At 57.8% G+C, this 23,083-nt stretch overlaps 2 protein-coding genes across 2 annotated transcripts; both read right to left on the bottom strand.

Moving 5' to 3' along the window:
• Window positions 1-2,078: 2,078 nt before the first annotated feature.
• LOC125690583 (coiled-coil domain-containing protein 81-like) lies at window positions 2,079-10,374 on the bottom strand. The gene is made up of 13 exons (XM_048939070.1): window positions 9,793-10,374; window positions 9,364-9,425; window positions 8,785-8,941; window positions 8,215-8,471; window positions 7,725-7,810; window positions 6,838-6,941; window positions 6,120-6,237; window positions 5,497-5,617; window positions 4,626-5,087; window positions 4,141-4,304; window positions 3,702-3,824; window positions 3,372-3,498; window positions 2,079-2,842 (listed from the first exon to the last, which is right to left on the bottom strand). Exons 1-13 carry the CDS (start codon window positions 9,854-9,856, stop codon window positions 2,759-2,761), a joined length of 1,929 nt encoding a protein of 642 aa, XP_048795027.1. The 5' UTR covers window positions 9,857-10,374; the 3' UTR covers window positions 2,079-2,758.
• A 3,631-nt stretch (window positions 10,375-14,005) lies between these two features.
• On the bottom strand, window positions 14,006-21,944 carry LOC125690586 (coiled-coil domain-containing protein 81-like). Its single transcript, XM_048939073.1, has 13 exons — window positions 21,278-21,944; window positions 20,845-20,906; window positions 20,284-20,440; window positions 19,714-19,970; window positions 19,224-19,309; window positions 18,337-18,440; window positions 17,619-17,736; window positions 16,996-17,116; window positions 16,152-16,586; window positions 15,667-15,830; window positions 15,228-15,350; window positions 14,898-15,024; window positions 14,006-14,368 (listed from the first exon to the last, which is right to left on the bottom strand). The coding sequence occupies exons 1-13, from the start codon at window positions 21,339-21,341 to the stop codon at window positions 14,285-14,287; spliced, it is 1,902 nt and encodes a 633-aa protein (XP_048795030.1). The 5' UTR covers window positions 21,342-21,944; the 3' UTR covers window positions 14,006-14,284.
• Between the last annotated feature and the right edge of the window lie 1,139 nt (window positions 21,945-23,083).

The raw sequence follows: 23,083 nt of genomic DNA, 5'->3' as shown, positions 1-23,083 counted from the left end.
ACAGGGATAAGCTTAGGTATTTGTGGAGGAGGAAGTAGAAGTCTTGTAGTGCATTACGGTGTGCGTAATCATAATATCTGGATGGAAAGAAATACATTTGAACAGGAGAGAATTACTAACTGACGCAATAAACAATAATGAAGAAATGCGTGGGAAAGCAATGAAGTTCTCCAGGTATTGGAAAAGGCACTGTGTGGGGCATGAGCCACTGGGCTACAGCTAGGTGCTGGCATTCACAGAAGGGAAGCACCAGGTGAGATACAGACCAGCTGAATATCAGCAGGGCCCACATCAGGGGTAGCTGCTTAAGCAGGTTTGCTGCATGGTGAGAAGCTTGAAAGCAACAGCCGTGGCTGGACTGGATGCTTGAAAAGTCATCTTATTCAGTAAGGGAAAGAGGAGGGACATCTCCTCCTCAAACCCTTTACAATTCTGCCTTTGCAAATATGTACCATAAGCATGTCTGTGCAAACAGCCACATTAATTACATAATTCACACTGCATGAACTACACAGAGAAGTTATCACAGGGGCATTGTCTGAATCCAGATGTATTGCTTTGGGAGCACCCCTTCCTCTTCTTGGCTTTATGATACTGGGCAGAAGCTGCGAGCAGACCCTAAAATGTGAGCAAATCAAAGTGATCACAGAAAACCACGTTCTACCAAAACCACAGTATGAGAACTGCGGAATCACAGCCTGAACCTCTGATTGAGCACCTGAGGCGAGCCATGAGTCAGCCCTGGGAGCACAGGTGAAGGCAATGCTCTTGTGCTACTGGAAGGGATGGAGCCTGGCTGCACCTCTCCTAGACCCCATTGAAGAGCTGAGTATGACGAGGGCAGGATCTCTTTTGGAGATCGCTCCTCTTGGAGCCTTCTCAGCGAGCCCAGGACAAGGGTAAGCTTTCTGCCTGTTCTTTGGTGTGATAACCTGCTTAGCCTAACTTCCCTGTACGTTTCTTAATCATAACATCTGTATATTCATTGATTACACAACCACAGAAGCCTGAAATGCGTGGCTGTGACATTGAGAGAGTAAAGCAGAAGATTAGCAACTGTTGTAAAAAAAAAAAAACAACAAAAACTCCACCCTTAAAAGCTATCACAGAACTACAGAATCACAGAATGGTTTGTGTTGGAAGAGATCTTGCAGATCACCCAGCTTCTACCCCCGTGCAATGGGCAGGGACAGCTCCACCAGGCCAGCCTGCCCAAAGCCCTGGCTTTGAACACCTCCAGCAATGGGGCAACCACAACTTGGAGCAGTGCGTGCCAGAGCCTCACCAGCCTCCGAGTAAAAAAATAATTTTCTCTTAACATCTAATCTAAATCTCTCTTAGTTTAAGGCCATTGCCAGTTGTCCTATCACTATGCTCCCTGACAAAGAATTGTTCCCCAGCTTTCCTGTAGGCTGTGTTCCATGACTGGAAGACTATCAGGTCTATCCTGAGCCTTCTCCATGCTGAACAAGCCCAGCTCAACTTTTTTTTTTTCTTTTTTTTTTTCTGGTTAAGGTGTTCCAGCCCTCTGATATTCCCAGTGGCTTTCTATGCACCCGCTCCAACAGCTCTGTTTTTCTTCTGCTAGAGATTCCTACTGCTCCAGCTGGGGCCTCATGAGGGCAGAGTAGAGACAATCACCTGCCTCACGCTGCAGGGCAGCACTGTTCTAGCACAGAAAGGGATACTGTCACTCTTCCAGGATGAAAGCACACACTATTGACTCATGTCAAGCTTTTCATCCGCCAGAACCCCCAAGTTATTCTCCACAGGACTGCTCTCAGTCTGCTCATCACTCAGCCTTTGTCCATGTTTGAAGTTTCCCCAATCCAGGTGCAGGACGTTGCATTTAACCTTCACGAATCTCATTCAATTCCCGTGGGTCCACCACTCATGCCTCTCAAGGTCCCTCTGGATGGTGTCTCTTCAGAGTACTGAAAGCACTACTTGACATGAACAACACACTTCCTCATTTATTGGGAGGAAAGGATTTCTTGAGCATCATGTGATGTCACTCCAGCAAAATATTCCAAGGAACGACAAGATGCTTTTTGTGATTTCCTCTAAGTATATGAACAACTAAAAAATATATAGCAAATCTGTTCAGCAGTAGGAGTGAGTAAAAATTAGTATGTCACTGGTAACAACACTACATTTTTAAGAAAGTTCCTACAATACCTTTGTATACTGTTCAATATGAAATCTGCCAATAAATACATATATGCAAATTGCTAAGGAAAGACACCAGCACAAGCTTTTCCTTTCGTATGACATTTGCAGGCAGTCCGTGGAAGGGGCCGCCCTCAAGCCAGCCAAAGCAGCCGGGGGCAAAGCTGTCAGCGTGCAGATTGCACAGCCACACTGGTGACACCAGAGAAGGCTCCCAGCTCCCAGCTCCCGCTCCGAGATGGAGCTCGGAGGGAGGAGGACCGGGCTTTCCTCCTCATCTCCTCACGCAAGGTTTCTGCCTTGGATTTCAGCACCCTCGCAGCACACTGTGGTGCCCGTGCAGCTCCGGGTAGCCCTGCCAATGCAGGCCCGGGAACCCTGGGGAGGGGAGCACCTGGCTTTACAAGGCCCCCTCTGTAAAGCGCGCGTTTCACGGCGACCAAGGAAAGACCCACGGTGTTTGGGGATGGGGTTGGGGTTTATTGGGTATAGGGAAAGGGTAATATGGAAAGTGGCGACGCCTTTAACAGTGTCACCGTGAGCGTCGCCAACAGTGAAAGGTGGTCCTCGTTGAGCTGTTGGGTGACACTTAGTGGATGTCTGGCTCCAGAATCTCACTGCTGCTGGATCTCTCGTGGTCCTCGTCGACGTGCCTGACCACGACTCTCCGGACCTGAGGAGTTCAGTGTAAAGCTCAGTAGTTTTGTGAGCGCAGAGACACGCAGCGCAACGCTGCAAGTCTCTCTGCAGTACGAGAGAGTGGTTCTGCTAATGCAGGTCTAGAGAGAGCAGGCTCCTGGTCCCTGTGATGTAACTGCAGCCCTTGTGGCCAGTCCCGATCTGGGGTAGCCTGCTGTGGGGCTGGCTGACCAGGCACTGAGTCAGGCGGTGGCTGAGACTTCGGCCCGGGCAGATACAGGCTGTGAGAGCGAGGTGCTCGGGGCTCTGTATTCTGGGAGGAGAGGGAGGGACTCCGGTTGGAGAACGGAGGGCCGCCAGACACTGGCCGACACCTCAGACCCTTCCGCCTGCAGCTGCCTGAGCTGCACTGGGAACCTTCGTCCCCAGCGCCCGCTGGCTGCGTGTCTGTGCGGAGGTCTCCAGCTCCACCGCCAGCCGCTCTCCATCCCACAGGCCCAAGAGGGTCTTCCCTTGGCTTGCTACGGCTAGCTGTGACACGCTGCTTACGGGAGCCCACTTACCACTCTGCGTGACGCCTTCTCTGGCTTTGGTCCAGCAGGGGGTGCAGGTCTGTGCTCCGCTCCTGGCAGATGGAGGAGGCCAGGTGCGTGTGTGGATGGCCGACTCCACCACAGCACTGCAAGCTCACTGTAGGCACAGAGCGGGAGGGAGTGTGAGCACAGGGAGACCGGCCTCTGGCTGGGGCTCCCAAGCTTGGTGCCTGCCACCACTGCTGCAGGTGGCCGTGCCGAGAGCCCGCGTCCAGGAAAGGCCCCTCTTTTGCTCTGGTGCTGCAGGGGGTGGGAGAAGGGCAGTGTGGGAGAGCAAGCTGCCTGTCTGGAGAGCTTTACCTCTGGAGCCGGTCCTGCAGATCCTTCTCTGCGTCTCTCTGGCCCTGCTGCTCACGGGACACCTGCCCCACAATGAGCTTCACCACCTCCCGCAGGGCCTCATCTGTCCTTGAAGAAAGCTTCCTGCAACAGCGAGCACAAAATCCGTCTCACTCTTCAGCCGTGACGCCCCTGCCTCTTGCTTCACCCAGTCTGTTCCACGCGTGGCCCCACTTGGCCCCACAGCCACTCTGACACAGGACGACTTCCACGCGTGGGCTGCTTGGGCTCCAGAGAGGCTCGTGGCATCGGGCCCGAACCACGACCGTATCCACGGCCTCAGAGCTCTCAGGGCGCTGCGTGCGGCACCACGACTCAAAAGCTGGCTTCCCTGATGCACAGCACAGGTGACTCACCACCCCCCTGCCCCTGGCCTCGGGCGCAGTTGGTGCACGCTTACCGTTTAGGCAAAGCAGCGCTGTCCCAGAAGACTGCGCGCGGCTCTTCCTCGGCCTCTTCCTGCTTCCCCATCATCCTCTCCCTCAGGCTGGGGGTGGAGCTGGAACGCTCTGTCTCGCTCCCAGACAGAGAGATTGAGTATTCTTCCTCGGTGACAGAGGTTTCCTGCATAGGAAAAGACACTCAGCGCTGTGGTGCTGCTTCCCAGCATGCGGCTCCCCGCAAGACCGTTCCAGTGGGGACTGCAGTGGGGCAGGAAAAGAATCAGGAGAGGGACCTCAGCACGCTCTTGAGGCCATGTCTCAGCGTGACCAGGGCTTTGTTACAGCGCCCTGTTGGGTCCTCTTGCTCACAAAAGGCAGCAGTCCCCCACCCAGCGCTGCTGCACCAACACTACTGCTCTGGCCCGCGTGCCAGAGGCACCATGCAGTCTCAGCTCCCCTGGATGGGAAAGTGCTGCTGCTTTCTTGCAGGGATGCAAAGTACCTGGGCCGCTGGCAGCTCCACTTCTTCCGGCTCAGCTTCCGTGTCCTTCTCTTGCGACTTTTGCTGCTTGCCTTTTTCTGCTTTCTTCCCTTGCAACTTTTGCTGCTGCCTTTTCTGCGTCACTTTTGGAAATTTCTTCTCCTGCACCTTCTTCTCCTGCTTCACCTCCTTCACCGGCTTCACTGGCTTCACCTCCTTCACCAGCTTCACCGGCTTATCCTGCTTCACTGGCTTCACCGGCTTCACCGGCTTCACCTGCTTCACCGGCTTCACCGGCTTCACCGGCTTCACCTGCTTCACCGGCTTCACCTGCTTCACTGGCTTCACTGGCTTCACCTCCTTCACCTTTTTCGCCTCCCCCTCCTTCCTCACGTTCTTCCCCTTCTCCTCCTCCTTCCTCACATTCTGTCCCTTCACCACCTTTCCTTTCTTGGTCTCTAGAGCCTTTGCTTCGAGGTCGGCCTAAATGCAAAAACAGGCAACGTTAGTCTCTGTGGAGGCTGAGGGCTTTCCCCTCCTGACTCCATTTCACCCTCTACCTCCTGCCTTTCTGGTCTGCTGCCAGGCTCCTGCGCACTCCACTGAAGAGCCCTTCTGCAACAGCCAGGAAAATAAACAACCACTAAAGGCCTAAAGGCAGTCTGGCAGCTGGCAGTTCTAGACAAGCAGTCAGGAACATCCCCAGATCAGCTCCTGGGGTGGCTTTCGGGAGGCTAACGGCAGTGAACAGCTTATTCCCAAACGCCCTCGCTACTCATCTCTCTTCAAGCGAGGTGTCACGTGAACGCGCAGCAAAGAGCGCTGTGAGAGTCACTGATGCTCTTCTACAGTTCACTGAGACAAATGTGCTGCAGCAGTCTGTGCCACGTACCATTCTCTTCTTCTCCCTCGCTATGGCAAAGAAGTCCACCATCCTGGGACCCACCAGAGGAACTACTTTCGCTTGCTCTTCCTTTTCTGGCAAGGATCTCCTCGGGATGGCCGGTAGCTGCCTGTAAAGACACGGTGGGGAGAGTTGACAGGAGGGCAGGAGGTGCTGGGTCTGCGTTGCGTGCTTGAACGTGTTTCAGCAGCCTCCTCAGCAAAACAAGTCTGCAAGAGCCCCCAAATGACTGAGCTGGTCTCTACCACTTCCCTTGGAGACCTGGGAACAGCCTGCGGCGCTGACAGCAGCCCGCAAACACGCTCACTCCTGCTCAAACGCTCCTAGGAAAGGAACACCCTCATCCCTTCCCGGGACGTTTCCTGTCCCTTTGGGCACCGGGCTCGGCAAACAGAAAGGCCCGGTTCGCTTCCATCTGAAGGGAAGCAATAGAGTCTCTGCGCTCTCGCGAGGAGCACTTGCCATTAGTTACCCAGCTCAGAAGGGATGCTACGGGGTGTTGGTCATGCAGAGCTGCTTGAATCCATACAGCCTCTGGATCCGGGAGAAACTTCGCTCCCACGGAGGCAAGAGCGTGGCACCGCCCGCATTTCTTTGGCCAGGAGTCTCACCTGGTGCGAGGCTCTTTCTCCTCGGCTGCCTGGTCTCTGCCCCGCATTCCAGTCAGTGGCGGTAACCTCTTTGGAGGAAGCGCTGCGCGATGAAGGAGGCGCGTCTCGCAAAGGTCCCCTAGAAAGAGGAAAGGGGAAAACTTCAGAACAGCTGTGCTTCTGGCACGGTTTGGGTCCGACTCCTCATGGCTGTGGGGCAACGCTGTTCCCTGGGGAACGCTACCTGAGGCCTTCATCTGGTCTGTGTGCTGAAGTGGGGGAGGCCCTGGCAGTTGCCGGTGGTCTCAAAGAGCCATCGTGGGGAGGGGACTCGTTTAGCACAAGAGGAGCTGGCTCTTTCATCTCTTGATGCACGTCCCACGCACACAGCTTTGCTACTGGGGCGTGCTCACACCAGAGGAATTGCTTTTGAGACATCGGAGAATACGAAGGGAAGCGAGGGGAGGGATTTCCAGGGCTGGCAGGACAGGCAGCCGAGTGGAGGCCACTGGGAAAGTGTCCTCTGCTGGGATGATCCCCGTGGCCACTTGTGATGGAGGGCTGCCCTGAGAACTCTCTTCGCAATGGATCACTCAGGCTTTCCCATAACGGTACAAAGAGTCACCGGAAGCGTCTCATGCTCTTCCGGGCGCCCTGTGGTAAGGTCAGCTCTAACCGCCTCCAGACGAGGAGGAAGGCAAACACAGAGTGCCCCGATGGCAACCCACGGGTCCCTCACCTTTCCTGCCTATTGCCCAGCCTTGCCCACGTCTGGTCTTCACGTGGTACTTCAGGTCCACCTTTGCTGTGTCGGGCGTTTCAAGTTCGATCTCGTGCGTGTACCTGGAAGAGGAAGCAGCGGGCTGAAGGAAGGGCAACGCTTCCCCTCGCAGCGTGACCCAATAGCGGAGCGACAGAGACAGAACGCAGAGACGCTGTAAGGCCACGCTTCCCAGAGCAGCTCATTCTGGACAACCGTACCAGGATCTCCAGTGCCTGGAGGGGCAGGTGAGGCCCGTCGGTACGTGCCAGTGTTCTTCTGTCCTTGCTGTGAGAGCAGATGAGCTCCCAGCCAATCCCCCTGCCTGCTCCAGAGGAGGAAATATTCCCCTCTCGCTCAGAACAGACCGGTTGCTCCCCACCCACTTATACCCAACAGCCCTTTTCGCTCTCTTCTTGCCCTGCGAGTTTCTTGCAGATTAACGTCCTCGCAGCTCTGAAGGCTCAACTCCACGCCCCCCGCCCGCACCTCTTTTGGGTGGCACTGCGCAGCAGCGACGGTACGAGACAGAGCTCTGCGGAAGCCCACCACGCTCGAGCTCCCGTCTGCACAGCCATCTGTTCCTCCTCCAGCCCTTGGGTCCTTAGCGATACCCACTCTCATTTGCCGGACAAAAGAAGCCCAGGGAAAACCAGAAGGAAGACTGGCCTAAATGCCCCCCCAGTTTCGACTCTGGCACGGACGCAAAACATCACTTTGCCACGCCACGCTCCTCCAAATGCCACCCAACTGAACTAGAGCGAGCGGGGAGTTCCCTGCCCGCTTTTCAGGCCTCTCAGCACCGCAAAGTACCGTGGCGAGTACCATCTCACTCAGGCGCGGGTGGCAGGAGCAAGCATACTCACATTGGAAAGACAGTAACGTGTCCGGAAGCCGTTAGGGAAGCCGCGCAGGCATTGCGTGAGATGACCGCCTTGCTCATTTCTGGCATCTGCAATCAGAACGGAAACAGACGATGGGAGGTGGGGACACTGGCAATGGCTGGCAGCTCCAGTCTCTCTCAGCCCAACACGACGAGAGCCGCCACAGGGAAGGGTCCAGGCCTCAGCAAGCCTTGCTGTGCCTGTGCCTCTGCTCCGTGCTCTGAGCTGGGGCTGAGCAGTGACGCGCACCGTTTGTCCCTTGACAGAAAGCGAGGCCTTTTGAGGGCGCGTATCCCGGCGCAGAGCCGGGCCACCTCACGTACAGGAAGAGCTCTCCAGAGCCCGCTTTCCCGCACACCGCCAGGAGCCCGGGTGGCTGGAGAAGCATGGCACGCCAGGAGAAAGCAGTCCCCTCGTCCCCGGAAGGCGTTTAGAAGAATCAGAGGTAGTGCTGGGAAAACGCAAGACCTACCCCAAGAAGAGCCTGCAGCACCTCGGCAGTCCCACTGAGCTTCCCCAGGAAGTCCTCGTAGAACTTCATCTGGACACGCTTCCCTTCGATCAGCAGCATGCCAACATCCCACCAAACGAAGGCAACGTTCTGCCTCTTCCCTATGCAGGCGCTGAACTGGCAGACGGTCCTTTGCACGCAAAGCCGCGCCGCGCCTTCAGAGATGCCGGTTTCCGAGGCTATCTCATCATAAGGAAGTTGCTGATACTCGTCGTGTCCTGGAGAAGCGAGAGGAGAGGAGCGTGAGCACTTGGGGAGCCATGGGCAGGCCACGCTCCAAAGGCAGCAGCTTCCAGGCCCTCGGGCAACGCACTGCTGTTGTGCAGTCTTTGAGACTGTGAGGCGGAACCATTGGTACGTCTCTGTGGAGACGCTGAGACGCGGAGCCGATGAGACCGGAATGAAACCTGCTGCTGAAGCAGCTGAAGGAGTGTGCTGTTACCCTCTGCTGCCATTTGCAATGGCAGTCTGTCACACTGTCCCCACCAGAGTGCCAGGGCAGGCTCCTCTGTCAGACTCCACTCTTCCTACCTGCAACGTCTATGTAGTCGTATCGGAGGTCGTGGTCCTGCGCCAGAGCCTTTGCCAGATGAAACACGGGTCTCTCAACAAGAACCACATTGTTCTGCTGGTTGACCACGTGCTCTCTGACAAGGGTGAAAGCGCCCAGTTCAGGAATGCTCACAGCCTGAAAGAGGAGAAAGGGCGGATCAGAAGAAGTTGTGCAGGGAATGACGGAAGACTATTTCCCTCTCGCCCCTCCTCCCCGTGAAGAAGCAGAGAGCGCAGTCTTCTGGCTCATAAAGACACAAGCGGGGCTCCCAAACTTGCAGTCACCCCCACAGGATCCCTCTGACTCTGCCGGCAGAGGAAGGAAGCACGCAGGCCCAGAAAATGCCCAGCCCTCTTTCCATCATGAGGCCTGGAGCCCCTGGCATTTCAGAGCTGACGGTGGAGCCAGCCTGCGGCCCCCGTCTCGCATCGCGGTGCCCCTCTGGGGCGCGGGTCCTGCTTCCACGGAGGGCAAGAATAGCTGCGCTCCGTGGCAAACGGGCTCTCGGGGCTGAATCAACCGCGAGAGGGAGGAAGGGAGTAGGAGGCAAGTCCCACCTGGTACAGAGCCAGCTGTCGGCCGAGATAATAGGATGTGCTGAACCAAAACTTAGCGAGCTCTGCAAAACAAAAGGAAAGACACGTCAAGCTCCCAGGCGGCCACCTCCAAACCCTTCAGCACGCCCCATTCCCGCCACAGGAACGGCGCGCTGCTGAGCCTTCCGAGCCATTCGGTTCCGCCGGCGGCTTCTGCTCGCAGATCCCCGGGAAGGCAGGCGCCAGGCCGGGAGCAGAAGCCAGCAGTCGCGCCCGCCCGAGCGCTCCTCGGGCCCCCGGGCTGCCAAGGCAGCCGCCTTCGCGCCGCAACCCGCTCTGCTCAGCCGTCCCCGCCTCCCTCCCTCCCTCAGGAGCAGGGCTTCCACGCCTGCGCTCAGAGCTGTCACCGGCCCGACAACACGCGCGCGCCGCCGGGCCCGAAGGCCTTACCAGACTTGCGGATCTTCTCCGCAGTCGGAGTCGAGCGGGGTCTCGAGAAGAGGGAGTTCGCCATCTTCCTTCCCCCCTCGCCGCAGGTCAACGACCGCGGCGGGCGGCCGGCCGGCCAAACGGCCCTCCTCCTCAGCCCTTCGCCCCTGCCCTCCTGCTTCTCTCTGCCTACTGCTCCTCACGGAACGGCGGATCCTCCAGAGCACGGCGGCGAGATCAGCTCCTCGGCGAGCGCCCGGAGCCTCGTCGGCCTCTCTGGGAAATGGGGGGTCGGCGAGCTTCGAGGCGGCGCTCACCGCTGCGACGCGCGCCGTGCCATTGTGAGCTCAGGCCGCGTCACAGAGGGGCTGCCGCGCCCTGCCGTCAGAGCGGGCTCCGGGCAGGGACGCCTTCTGGGAGCGGGCCTGCGGCAAGCGGGCTCTCCTGAGCGGGAGAGCGGCGAGCTGCTGGAACGGGCTGCCTGCCCGGAGAGGCTGCGGGCAGAGGCCCCGTCCGGCCCCGGAGGCGTTCGAGGCCGGCTCGGAGGCGGCCCGCTCCGCCGTGACATGGGGAGGTCGGCGGAGATCCGCGATCCTCGGGGCGCCTTCCGAGCCGGGCCGTTCTGCGGTTCCGCGGGCCTCCCGGCGCTGCGTCGCGACCGACGGGGCCTTCGCCTGGGCGCGAAGGGGCTCGCCCCGCGCTCCTCGCTCGCTCCGCGTCCTCGGACCGAAACGCCGGGCCGGAACCGCCGACGGCTTCTGGCCGCCCTCCTGCGACTCCTCCCGCCTTCGCCTGGAACTCGGACGCGGCGGGCTTCGGGCGGACGGCGGGCGGGCCCCGGTGGCGGCCCGCGGGAGCGGAGCCCCGCGGCTTCCCCGCGTCGGATCGGAGCAGCCCAGGCGGCTCTGGCGCGAGGACGCGGGCGGGAGGGCGCGGCGCGGCGCGGCCTCTCGTTCCGGCGACGGCTCGCGTGCTTTGGAGCCGCGGGCCGAACGCGGCCCTGCCCGGAGCCGAGGCTGCAGCGCCTGAGGCGCGGACTCAGGTGTGACCGATCCTCAGCGTCTGCTACCAGTGCTCACGTCACTTCTGTACCTTCACGGCTGTTCTGTTCCTGGCTTTGCCATCCGCCCCTACACCTTTCCCAGCCGCCCTTAGGTGCCAACAGAGCGTTCCGCAAACGCCCTTCAGCCCTTAGTGCGGGCGCTCATCCACTCACAGCCGCTCTTTCTTCTTCCTCAGCTGTCCTCGGTTCTCGTGCCGTTTAGCTCGCTCCACAGCTGCTGCTCCGAACGGTTCTCCTTGTCTTCCCACAGTTCCCCCCTTTCTGTTTATTTGCAAACTACAACATAATAACACCAATTATCTTACTAAAATAATGGGTGTAACTCAATCGAGCCCTCGACTGACAGTACTCCGATCGTGAGAAAGGAGGCAAGGCAAACACAGCATAATGACAAGAAGCACTGTCAGCCCACTGAAAAGAACAACACACGTTTGGCTGCAACCCAAGGTTCTGCAACCTGGAAATAAATCCCTGAGGGTCCCGTTCTGTGTAACTGGTTAGGAAAAGGTCTTCCACTTTTGCATATTCTGATGGATTCCGATTCTGAACGATCACTAAAGGTGGATGGGAAAGTTGCAGGAACAGAGCACTTGTGAAGGTACAGAAGTGACGTGAGCACTGGTAGCACACGATGAGGATGCATCAAATCCTGTTTAACTCACATTCGATCCACTACTGAAATAAAAGCACACAGCAACCTAGATAACGCCTAAGAATTCCAATTCTTGAGACCGCATTGACAACACAGGGAAATCACCCGCTACATCACACCATTACTGACGTTGTTATGTGCAATGCAACACGTTACAAAGCAATGCCAGCAAGTAAGAAGCACACAATCCCAGTCATAAGGGATGATGCTACTTTCTGCCTTGAGAGGAGGACGAGCACATCGTGCTGGAACCCACGTGGGGCCAGTCCCTGTGGAAGCACAAGCATATCCACGACCCCAAGCTATCAGCGGACAGGGACCTTGCCAGCAGCGCGGGGCCGTGCTCCGAACGTTGACCATTGGCCGTTCCTCGAGCACTGGGCAGGCCCCGAAATGACGATCCACACCAGTTGCATCTGTGTGGTGACGATTCAAAACATTCAGCACAAGCAAAGCCTTGCATAATCTTTCTCGTGGCGCGTGTCCCGTATTCCCCTTCTTTGTTCATTACGAACGGACTGCAGCATTTGATGAGTGTGCTCGATGATGGCTTGTGCAGCGGGAGAACGAGGGATGCCTGCAATGCGCCGAATTCCCACAGAAGAGTGTGGGAAAGCAGCTTTGCGTTCCCTTTGCTGAAGGAACTGTGGACCAGGTTTCAAGATTGCTGTCAAAACGGTTTTGTAGAAAGGATAACAACGAAAATTATCCTTGTTAGCCCGTGTCCACCAACTTCATCGTATATTTTGCCTGTGGCCCAAGACAATTCCTCTTCCTTCATTCAGGGCGTTCTTATCTTGCGCAGTCCTAAGCTGATGGCCAACTATTCTGCCTTCCACATTGTCAAGACAACATGAGTGCCAAGCAAGGCACCGAGGCCAGTAGAGAGGATGGAGAAATGGGTAAGCAAATTTACCAACGTTTTCTGCCAATCCTGTGTACGTGGCCGCTTCATATCAATGCCTTTGCTGTTTCCTGAGCTTCTGACCTCAGCAACTAGCAGAAGAATTAACTGAACGTGTGATATCCATGCTGTTCTTTCTGCTTCTTGTGGGTGTAATACGCTGTCCTTGCTGTTTCTTGCAGAAATCATCCTTTGTTGAAATTAAATAGCGCCATCCTAACCCCACATATTGGAGCTGCAACAGTTCACCCGGGTGTCCTGGTGGACGACAGGTCGGCCGTGAGCCAGCAGTGTGCCCTTGTGGCCAAGAGGGCCAACGGCATCCTGGGGTGCATTAAAAAGAGCGTGGGCAGCAGGTCGAGGGAGGTGATCCTCCCCCTCTACTCTGCCCTGGTAAGACCTCATCTGGAGCACTGCGTCCAGTTCTGGGCTCCCCAGTACAAAAAGGACAGGGATCTCTTGGAAAGAGTCCAGCAGAGGGGCACAAAGATGGCGAGGGGCCTGGAGCATCTCCCTATGGAGAAACGCTGGGTGAACTGGGTCTGTTCAGCCTTGAGAAAAGCAGACCGAGAGGGGACCTGATCCAGGTCTACCAGTATCTAAGGTGTGGGGGTAGAATGGCGAGGCCGGACTCTTTTCAGTGGTGAGTGGAGACAGGACAAGGGGAAACGGCCGGAAACTGCAGCATAGGAAGTTCTGCACCAATGTGCACAAGAACTTCTGTACAGTGAGGTGACGGAGCACTGGAACAGGCTGCCCAGGGAGGCTGTGGATTCTCCTTCTCTGGAGATGTTCAAGACCTGCCTGGATGCCGACCTGTGCGACCTGCTGTAGGGAACCTGCTTTGGCAGGGGGTTGGACTCGATGATCTCTGGAGGTCCCTTCCAACCCCTGCAATTCTGTGATGCTGTGATTCTGCGTGATTCACGCCACCCACGTGATGACAGAAGCAGCAATAGCAAACCTGTCAGAAGTCACGGAAGCGGGGCACGGGATGGGTTTGGCTTGATCTTCTAGAGCTGGGGTGGAAAATCAGTGTCTAGCAAATGGAAGTAAGGTCAGGTGACAGCAGTGAACTACAGACACGCCGTTCGCCTCTGTAGGAGAAATATTCACGTGGGCAAAGCTCACCTGGAGTTGAAGGGGGCCCGTACTGTGGGAGACAGGTATCAAAAAGTGTGTTTTAAAATACGTCCGTAGCGGGAGGAAGATGAGATTTTTGTCTGAGTTACTGGAAAACACACGCAAGATGGGAAAGAGCAGCCCAAAGAGGATTGACAGGATGCTGTCTCAGAACTGACTTAGAGCTGTTGAGCCGTTAAGCCTGGGCTCAGAAAGCCCCACTGGCTGAGCACGGCACCTTTTGAGCACAGGCATTCCTGGCTTCAGCCGTGGACCTGCCAGCAATGGCAAGGGGCTGGATGTGGAAGGGGCCACCCTGAAGCCAGCCAAAGCAGCCGGGGGCAAAGCTGTCAGCGTGCAGATTGCACAGCCACACTGGTGACACCAGAGAAGGCTCCCAGCTCCCAGCTCCCACTCCGAGATGGAGCTCGGAGGGAGGAGGACCGGGCTTTCCTCCTCATCTCCTCACGCAAGGTTTCTGCCTTGGATTTCAGCACCCTCGCAGCACACTGTGGTGCCCGTGCAGCTCCGGGTAGCCCTGCCAATGCAGGCCCGGGAACCCTGGGGAGGGGAGCACCTGGCTTTACAAGGCCCCCTCTGTAAAGCGCGCGTTTCACGGCGACCAAGGAAAGACCCACGGTGTTTGGGGATGGGGTTGGGGTTTATTGGGTATAGGGAAAGGGTAATATGGAAAGTGGCGACGCCTTTAACAGTGTCACCGTGAGCGTCGCCAACAGTGAAAGGTGGTCCTCGTTGAGCTGTTGGGTGACACTTAGTGGATGTCTGGCTCCAGAATCTCACTGCTGCTGGATCTCTCGTGGTCCTCGTCGACGTGCCTGACCACGACTCTCCGGACCTGAGGAGTTCAGTGTAAAGCTCAGTAGTTTTGTGAGCGCAGAGACATGCAGCGCAACGCTGCAAGTCTCTCTGCAGTACGAGAGAGTGGTTCTGCTAATGCAGGTCTAGAGAGAGCAGGCTCCTGGTCCCTGTGATGTAACTGCAGCCCTTGTGGCCAGTCCCGATCTGGGGTAGCCTGCTGTGGGGCTGGCTGACCAGGCACTGAGTCAGGCGGTGGCTGAGACTTCGGCCCGGGCAGATACAGGCTGTGAGAGCGAGGTGCTCGGGGCTCTGTATCCTGGGAGGAGAGGGAGGGACTCCGGCTGGAGAACGGAGGGCCGCCAGACACTGGCCGACACCTCAGACCCTTCCGCCTGCAGCTGCCTGAGCTGCACTGGGAACCTTCGTCCCCAGCGCCCGCTGGCTGCGTGTCTGTGCGGAGGTCTCCAGCTCCACCGCCAGCCGCTCTCCATCCCACAGGCCCAAGAGGGTCTTCCCTTGGCTTGCTACGGCTAGCTGTGACACGCTGCTTACGGGAGCCCACTTACCACTCTGCGTGACGCCTTCTCTGGCTTTGGTCCAGCAGGGGGTGCAGGTCTGTGCTCCGCTCCTGGCAGATGGAGGAGGCCAGGTGCGTGTGTGGATGGCCGACTCCACCACAGCACTGCAAGCTCACTGTAGGCACAGAGCGGGAGGGAGTGTGAGCACAGGGAGACCGGCCTCTGGCTGGGGCTCCCAAGCTTGGTGCCTGCCACCACTGCTGCAGGTGGCCGTGCCGAGAGCCCGCGTCCAGGAAAGGCCCCTCTTTTGCTCTGGTGCTGCAGGGGGTGGGAGAAGGGCAGTGTGGGAGAGCAAGCTGCCTGTCTGGAGAGCTTTACCTCTGGAGCCGGTCCTGCAGATCCTTCTCTGCGTCTCTCTGGCCCTGCTGCTCACGGGACACCTGCCCCACAATGAGCTTCACCACCTCCCGCAGGGCCTCATCTGTCCTTGAAGAAAGCTTCCTGCAACAGCGAGCACAAAATCCGTCTCACTCTTCAGCCGTGACGCCCCTGCCTCTTGCTTCACCCAGTCTGTTCCACGTGTGGCCCCACTTGGCCCCACAGCCACTCTGACGCAGGATGACTTCCACGCGTGGGCTGCTTGGGCTCCAGAGAGGCTCGTGGCATCGGGCCCGAACCACGACCGTATCCACGGCCTCAGAGATCTCAGGGCGCTGCGTGCGGCACCACGACTCAAAAGCTGGCTTCCCTGATGCACAGCACAGGTGACTCACCACCCCCCTGCCCCTGGCCTCGGGCGCAGTTGGTGCACGCTTACCGTTTAGGCAAAGCAGCGCTGTCCCAGAAGACTGCGCGCGGCTCTTCCTCGGCCTCTTCCTGCTTCCCCATCATCCTCTCCCTCAGGCTGGGGGTGGAGCTGGAACGCTCTGTCTCGCTCCCAGACAGAGAGATTGAGTATTCTTCCTCGGTGACAGAGGTTTCCTGCATAGGAAAAGACACTCAGCGCTGTGGTGCTGCTTCCCAGCATGCGGCTCCCCGCAAGACCGTTCCAGTGGGGACTGTAGTGGGGCAGGAAAAGAATCAGGAGAGGGACCTCAGCACGCTCTTGAGGCCATGTCTCAGCGTGACCAGGGCTTTGTTACAGCGCCCTGTTGGGTCCTCTTGCTCACAAAAGGCAGCAGTCCCCCACCCAGCGCTGCTGCACCAACACTACTGCTCTGGCCCGCGTGCCAGAGGCACCATGCAGTCTCAGCTCCCCTGGATGGGAAAGTGCTGCTGCTTTCTTGCAGGGATGCAAAGTACCTGGGCCGCTGGCAGCTTCACTTCTTCCGGCTCAGCTTCTGTGTCCTTCTCTTGAGACTTTTGCTGCTTGCCTTTTTCTGCTTTCTTCCCTTGCAACTTTTGCTGCTGCTTTTTCTGCGTCACTTTTGGAAGTTTCTTCTCCTGCACCTTCTTCTCCTGCTTCACCTCCTTCACCGGCTTCACCTGCTTCACCGGCTTCACCGGCTTCACTGGCTTCACCTCCTTCACTGGCTTCACCGGCTTCACCTCCTTCACCGGCTTCACCGGCTTCACCTGCTTCACTGGCTTCACTGGCTTCACCGGCTTCACCTCCTTCACCTTTTTCGCCTCCCTCTCCTTCCTCACGTTCTTCCCCTTCTCCTCCTCCTTCCTCACATTCTGTCCCTTCACCACCTTTCCTTTCTTGGTCTCTAGAGCCTTTGCTTCGAGGTCGGCCTAAATGCAACAGCAGGCAACGTTAGTCTCTGTGGAGGCTGAGGGCTTTCCCCTCCTGACTCCATTTCACCCTCTACCTCCCGCCTTTCTGGTCTGCTGCCAGGCTCCTGCGGACTCCACTGAAGAGCCCTTCTGCAACAGCCAGGAAAATAAACAACCACTAAAGGCCTAAAGGCAGTCTGGCAGCTGGCAGTTCTAGACAAGCAGTCAGGAACATCCCCAGATCAGCTCCTGGGGTGGCTTTCGGGAGGCTAACGGCAGTGAACAGCTTATTCCCAAACGCCCTCGCTACTGATCTCTCTTCAAGCGAGGTGTCACGTGAACGCGCAGCAAAGAGCGCTGTGAGAGTCACTGATGCTCTTCTACAGTTCACTAAGACAAATGTGCTGCAGCAGTCTGTGCCACGTACCATTCTCTTCTTCTCCCTCGCTATGGCAAAGAAGTCCACCATCCTGGGACCCACCAGAGGAACTACTTTCGCTTGCTCTTCCTTTTCTGGCAAGGATCTCCTCGGGATGGCCGGTAGCTGCCTGTAAAGACACGGTGGGGAGAGTTGACAGGAGGGCAGGAGGTGCTGGGTCTGCGTTGCGTGCTTGAACGTGTTTCAGCAGCCTCCTCAGCAAAACAAGTCTGCAAGAGCCCCCAAATGACTGAGCTGGTCTCTACCACTTCCCTTGGAGACCTGGGAACAGCCTGCGGCGCTGACAGCAGCCCGCAAACACGCTCACTCCTGCTCAAACGCTCCTAGGAAAGGAACACCCTCATCCCTTCCCGGGACGTTTCCTGTCCCTTTGGGCACCGGGCTCGGCAAACAGAAAGGCCCGGTTCGCTTCCATCTGAAGGGAAGCAATAGAGTCTCTGCGCTCTCGCGAGGAGCACTTGCCATTAGTTACCCAGCTCAGAAGGGATGCTACGGGGCGTTGGTCATGCAGAGCTGCTTGAATCCATACAGCCTCTGGATCCGGGAGAAACTTCGCTCCCACGGAGGCAAGAGCGTGGCACCGCCCGCATTTCTTTGGCCACGAGTCTCACCTGGTGCGAGGCTCTTTCTCCTCGGCTGCCTGGTCTCTGCCCCGCATTCCAGTCAGTGGCGGTAACCTCTTTGGAGGAAGCGCTGCGCGATGAAGGAGGCGCGTCTCGCAAAGGTCCCCTAGAAAGAGGAAAGGGGAAAACTTCAGAACAGCTGTGCTTCTGGCACGGTTTGGGTCCGACTCCTCATGGCTGTGGGGCAACGCTGTTCCCTGGGGAACGCTACCTGAGGCCTTCATCTGGTCTGTGTGCTGAAGTGGGGGAGGCCCTGGCAGTTGCCGGTGGTCTCAAAGAGCCATCGTGGGGAGGGGACTCGTTTAGCACAAGAGGAGCTGGCTCTTTCATCTCTTGATGCACGTCCCACGCACACAGCTTTGCTACTGGGGCGTGCTCACACCAGAGGAATTGCTTTTGAGACATCGGAGAATACGAAGGGAAGCGAGGGGAGGGATTTCCAGGGCTGGCAGGACAGGCAGCCGAGTGGAGGCCACTGGGAAAGTGTCCTCTGCTGGGATGATCCCCGTGGCCACTTGTGATGGAGGGCTGCCCTGAGAACTCTCTTCGCAATGGATCACTCAGGCTTTCCCATAACGGTACAAAGAGTCACCGGAAGCGTCTCATGCTCTTCCGGGCGCCCTGTGGTAAGGTCAGCTCTAACCGCCTCCAGACGAGGAGGAAGGCAAACACAGAGTGCCCCGATGGCAACCCACGGGTCCCTCACCTTTCCTGCCTATTGCCCAGCCTTGCCCACGTCTGGTCTTCACGTGGTACTTCAGGTCCACCTTTGCTGTGTCGGGCGTTTCAAGTTCGATCTCGTGCGTGTACCTGGAAGAGGAAGCAGCGGGCTGAAGGAAGGGCAACGCTTCCCCTCGCAGCGTGACCCAATAGCGGAGCGACAGAGACAGAACGCAGAGACGCTGTAAGGCCACGCTTCCCAGAGCAGCTCATTCTGGACAACCGTACCAGGATCTCCAGTGCCTGGAGGGGCAGGTGAGGCCCGTCGGTACGTGCCAGTGTTCTTCTGTCCTTGCTGTGAGAGCAGATGAGCTCCCAGCCAATCCCCCTGCCTGCTCCAGAGGAGGAAATATTCCCCTCTCGCTCAGAACAGACCGGTTGCTCCCCACCCACTTATACCCAACAGCCCTTTTCGCTCTCTTCTTGCCCTGCGAGTTTCTTGCAGATTAACGTCCTCGCAGCTCTGAAGGCTCAACTCCACGCCCCCCGCCCGCACCTCTTTTGGGTGGCACTGCGCAGCAGCGACGGTACGAGACAGAGCTCTGCGGAAGCCCACCACGCTCGAGCTCCCGTCTGCACAGCCATCTGTTCCTCCTCCAGCCCTTGGGTCCTTAGCGATACCCACTCTCATTTGCCGGACAAAAGAAGCCCAGGGAAAACCAGAAGGAAGACTGGCCTAAATGCCCCCCCAGTTTCGACTCTGGCACGGACGCAAAACATCACTTTGCCACGCCACGCTCCTCCAAATGCCACCCAACTGAACTAGAGCGAGCGGGGAGTTCCCTGCCCGCTTTTCAGGCCTCTCAGCACCGCAAAGTACCGTGGCGAGTACCATCTCACTCAGGCGCGGGTGGCAGGAGCAAGCATACTCACATTGGAAAGACAGTAACGTGTCCGGAAGCCGTTAGGGAAGCCGCGCAGGCATTGCGTGAGATGACCGCCTTGCTCATTTCTGGCATCTGCAATCAGAACGGAAACAGACGATGGGAGGTGGGGACACTGGCAATGGCTGGCAGCTCCAGTCTCTCTCAGCCCAACACGACGAGAGCCGCCACAGGGAAGGGTCCAGGCCTCAGCAAGCCTTGCTGTGCCTGTGCCTCTGCTCCGTGCTCTGAGCTGGGGCTGAGCAGTGACGCGCACCGTTTGTCCCTTGACAGAAAGCGAGGCCTTTTGAGGGCGCGTATCCCGGCGCAGAGCCGGGCCACCTCACGTACAGGAAGAGCTCTCCAGAGCCCGCTTTCCCGCACACCGCCAGGAGCCCGGGTGGCTGGAGAAGCATGGCACGCCAGGAGAAAGCAGTCCCCTCGTCCCCGGAAGGCGTTTAGAAGAATCAGAGGTAGTGCTGGGAAAACGCAAGACCTACCCCAAGAAGAGCCTGCAGCACCTCGGCAGTCCCACTGAGCTTCCCCAGGAAGTCCTCGTAGAACTTCATCTGGACACGCTTCCCTTCGATCAGCAGCATGCCAACATCCCACCAAACGAAGGCAACGTTCTGCCTCTTCCCTATGCAGGCGCTGAACTGGCAGACGGTCCTTTGCACGCAAAGCCGCGCCGCGCCTTCAGAGATGCCGGTTTCCGAGGCTATCTCATCATAAGGAAGTTGCTGATACTCGTCGTGTCCTGGAGAAGCGAGAGGAGAGGAGCGTGAGCACTTGGGGAGCCATGGGCAGGCCACGCTCCAAAGGCAGCAGCTTCCAGGCCCTCGGGCAACGCACTGCTGTTGTGCAGTCTTTGAGACTGTGAGGCGGAACCATTGGTACGTCTCTGTGGAGACGCTGAGACGCGGAGCCGATGAGACCGGAATGAAACCTGCTGCTGAAGCAGCTGAAGGAGTGTGCTGTTACCCTCTGCTGCCATTTGCAATGGCAGTCTGTCACACTGTCCCCACCAGAGTGCCAGGGCAGGCTCCTCTGTCAGACTCCACTCTTCCTACCTGCAACGTCTATGTAGTCGTATCGGAGGTCGTGGTCCTGCGCCAGAGCCTTTGCCAGATGAAACACGGGTCTCTCAACAAGAACCACATTGTTCTGCTGGTTGACCACGTGCTCTCTGACAAGGGTGAAAGCACCCAGTTCAGGAATGCTCACAGCCTGAAAGAGGAGAAAGGGCGGATCAGAAGAAGTTGTGCAGGGAATGACGGAAGACTATTTCCCTCTCGCCCCTCCTCCCCGTGAAGAAGCAGAGAGCGCAGTCTTCTGGCTCATAAAGACACAAGCGGGGCTCCCAAACTTGCAGTCACCCCCACAGGATCCCTCTGACTCTGCCGGCAGAGGAAGGAAGCACGCAGGCCCAGAAAATGCCCAGCCCTCTTTCCATCATGAGGCCTGGAGCCCCTGGCATTTCAGAGCTGACGGTGGAGCCAGCCTGCGGCCCCCGTCTCGCATCGCGGGTCCTGCTTCCACGGAGGGCAAGAATAGCTGCGCTCCGTGGCAAACGGGCTCTCGGGGCTGAATCAACCGCGAGAGGGAGGAAGGGAGTAGGAGGCAAGTCCCACCTGGTACAGAGCCAGCTGTCGGCCGAGATAATAGGATGTGCTGAACCAAAACTTAGCGAGCTCTGCAAAACAAAAGGAAAGACACGTCAAGCTCCCAGGCGGCCACCTCCAAACCCTTCAGCACGCCCCATTCCCGCCACAGGAACGGCACGCTGCTGAGCCTTCCGAGCCATTCGGTTCCGCCGGCGGCTTCTGCTCGCAGATCCCCGGGAAGGCAGGGGCCAGGCCGGGAGCAGAAGCCAGCAGTCGCGCCCGCCCGAGCGCTCCTCGGGCCCCCGGGCTGCCAAGGCAGCCGCCTTCGCGCCGCAACCCGCCCTGCTCAGCCGTCCCCGCCTCCCTCCCTCCCTCCCTCAGGAGCAGGGCTTCCACGCCTGCGCTCAGAGCTGTCACCGGCCCGACAACACGCGCGCGCCGCCGGGCCCGAAGGCCTTACCAGACTTGCGGATCTTCTCCGCAGTCGGAGTCGAGCGGGGTCTCGAGAAGAGGGAGTTCGCCATCTTCCTTCCCCCCTCGCCGCAGGTCAACGACCGCGGCGGGCGGCCGGCCGGCCAAACGGCCCTCCTCCTCAGCCCTTCGCCCCTGCCCTCCTGCTTCTCTCTGCCTACTGCTCCTCACGGAACGGCGGATCCTCCAGAGCACGGCGGCGAGATCAGCTCCTCGGCGAGCGCCCGGAGCCTCGTCGGCCTCTCTGGGAAATGGGGGGTCGGCGAGCTTCGAGGCGGCGCTCACCGCTGCGACGCGCGCCGTGCCATTGTGAGCTCAGGCCGCGTCACAGAGGGGCTGCCGCGCCCTGCCGTCAGAGCGGGCTCCGGGCAGGGACGCCTTCTGGGAGCGGGCCTGCGGCAAGCGGGCTCTCCTGAGCGGGAGAGCGGCGAGCTGCTGGAACGGGCTGCCTGCCCGGAGAGGCTGCGGGCAGAGGCCCCGTCCGGCCCCGGAGGCGTTCGAGGCCGGCTCGGAGGCGGCCCGCTCCGCCGTGACATGGGGAGGTCGGCGGCCCTGCGTGCGGCAAGGGGTTGGAGATTCGTGCTGGAGCTGAAAATGGAGCCTGTGGTGCAGAGCCATGTTGAAGCAGTCCTTGTAGAGGTGTAGCATGTGGGAAGCCCGTGCAAACTCCTTTCAGGCAGGGAGAGACTGCATGTAGAGCGTGCATAGGGAAATACAGTGACTATGAGTAGTGGCAGAGAGAAGATATCATGGATTAACACAACGTTCTCTGCTGCACAACTTGGGGAGAGAACATAAAGAAGGATTGATTGTAGAAAGATGTTTTCAGTTTGCTTTCAGTTGACACTGCTCAAGTCTGCTGTCAATATGCAATAAAACATGTAAATCTCACTGCTCTGAGTCTGTTCTTCCCGTGACGGTAACTGATGAGTGACACCCTATCTGTTTAAACCTCAGATCCATTTTTCATTGTTTTTTTTCCCCTTCTCCTTTGAAAATGCAGAATGAGACAGTGAAGTCCAGCTTCGCACCCATATGAAACCTCCAGAAGAACCTTTCAGTAACAAGATTGCTCCAAGTGTTTTGGTACTAGAGTGGGAAATTGTTGCCGTGACTGTCTTGCTTTCTCCCATCCTCCTCTGCTTTGACAGGGAGCAACTTGGTGCGATCACAGCAGTGCTCTGTCCTCACAAACACACGCACCTGCTGCACAGAGGGCATGGGGCTGCAACCCCAGGTCACCAATGTGGTTCTGGCACAGTTCATGCCAGCTTCCACTGGACAATCATGGCACAAGCACTGCCCACTTGCTTTGCTGTAATTAGTGAGATGGCAGTCCTGGACTTGGCAGGAATTAAGAAATGTAGAAGATTTGACAGGTATTATTTTACAGGCCTGAGTAACTCACGCTGTAACCCTACCAAGCAAATGTGCTCATTCAGGGTCCATTGAAGTTTCCCTCAGCAGTAACACTAATTACAGTAGTAAGGGGGTGGCACCAGTGGGATGGTCCTGCAGGACCTGCCTCTGAGCCCTAGGGGCCTGCAAACAGCCCCACCAGCTGCTGCCTTACGAAGACATCTCCTAGGTTCAAGACACTCGGTGTTGGTTATCAGCAAAAGAAAAAATAACGTTTTGTCTGCCCACGTGTCCGATCTTCCTCCTGTCATGAACTTTGCTGCTTGCATTACAGGTGCCTCTTGCCTTGAGGGACTTCGTACAGCCCTTTGTGCAGGTTGGAAAAGTGACTGTGCTCAGTGCAGAAGTAGGCAGCAAAGTCGGTGCTGTGAGGGGC

Source organism: Lagopus muta, chromosome 3, assembly GCF_023343835.1.
Source record: "Lagopus muta isolate bLagMut1 chromosome 3, bLagMut1 primary, whole genome shotgun sequence".
In the NCBI taxonomy this organism is placed as follows: Eukaryota; Metazoa; Chordata; class Aves; order Galliformes; family Phasianidae; genus Lagopus; species Lagopus muta.
The sequence above is the reverse complement of the archived record's forward strand: the minus strand, read 5'-3'. Positions and strand labels throughout refer to the sequence as shown.

Excerpts from the sequence above, each read along its gene's own strand:
- LOC125690583 (XM_048939070.1), bottom strand. The coding sequence starts at position 9,856 with ATGGCGAACTCCCTCTTCTCGAGACCCCGCTCGACTCCGACTGCGGAG. Across the intron at positions 5,088-5,496 it reads CGAGGGAGAAGAAGAGAATG|GCCGACCTCGAAGCAAAGGC; the intron begins GTACGTGGCACA and ends TTTTGCATTTAG. Across the intron at positions 4,305-4,625 it reads TGGAGCTGCCAGCGGCCCAG|GAAACCTCTGTCACCGAGGA; the intron begins GTACTTTGCATC and ends TTTCCTATGCAG.
- LOC125690586 (XM_048939073.1), bottom strand. The coding sequence starts at position 21,341 with ATGGCGAACTCCCTCTTCTCGAGACCCCGCTCGACTCCGACTGCGGAG. Across the intron at positions 15,831-16,151 it reads TGAAGCTGCCAGCGGCCCAG|GAAACCTCTGTCACCGAGGA; the intron begins GTACTTTGCATC and ends TTTCCTATGCAG. Across the intron at positions 15,025-15,227 it reads CTGCAGGACCGGCTCCAGAG|TGAGCTTGCAGTGCTGTGGT; the intron begins GTAAAGCTCTCC and ends CTGTGCCTACAG.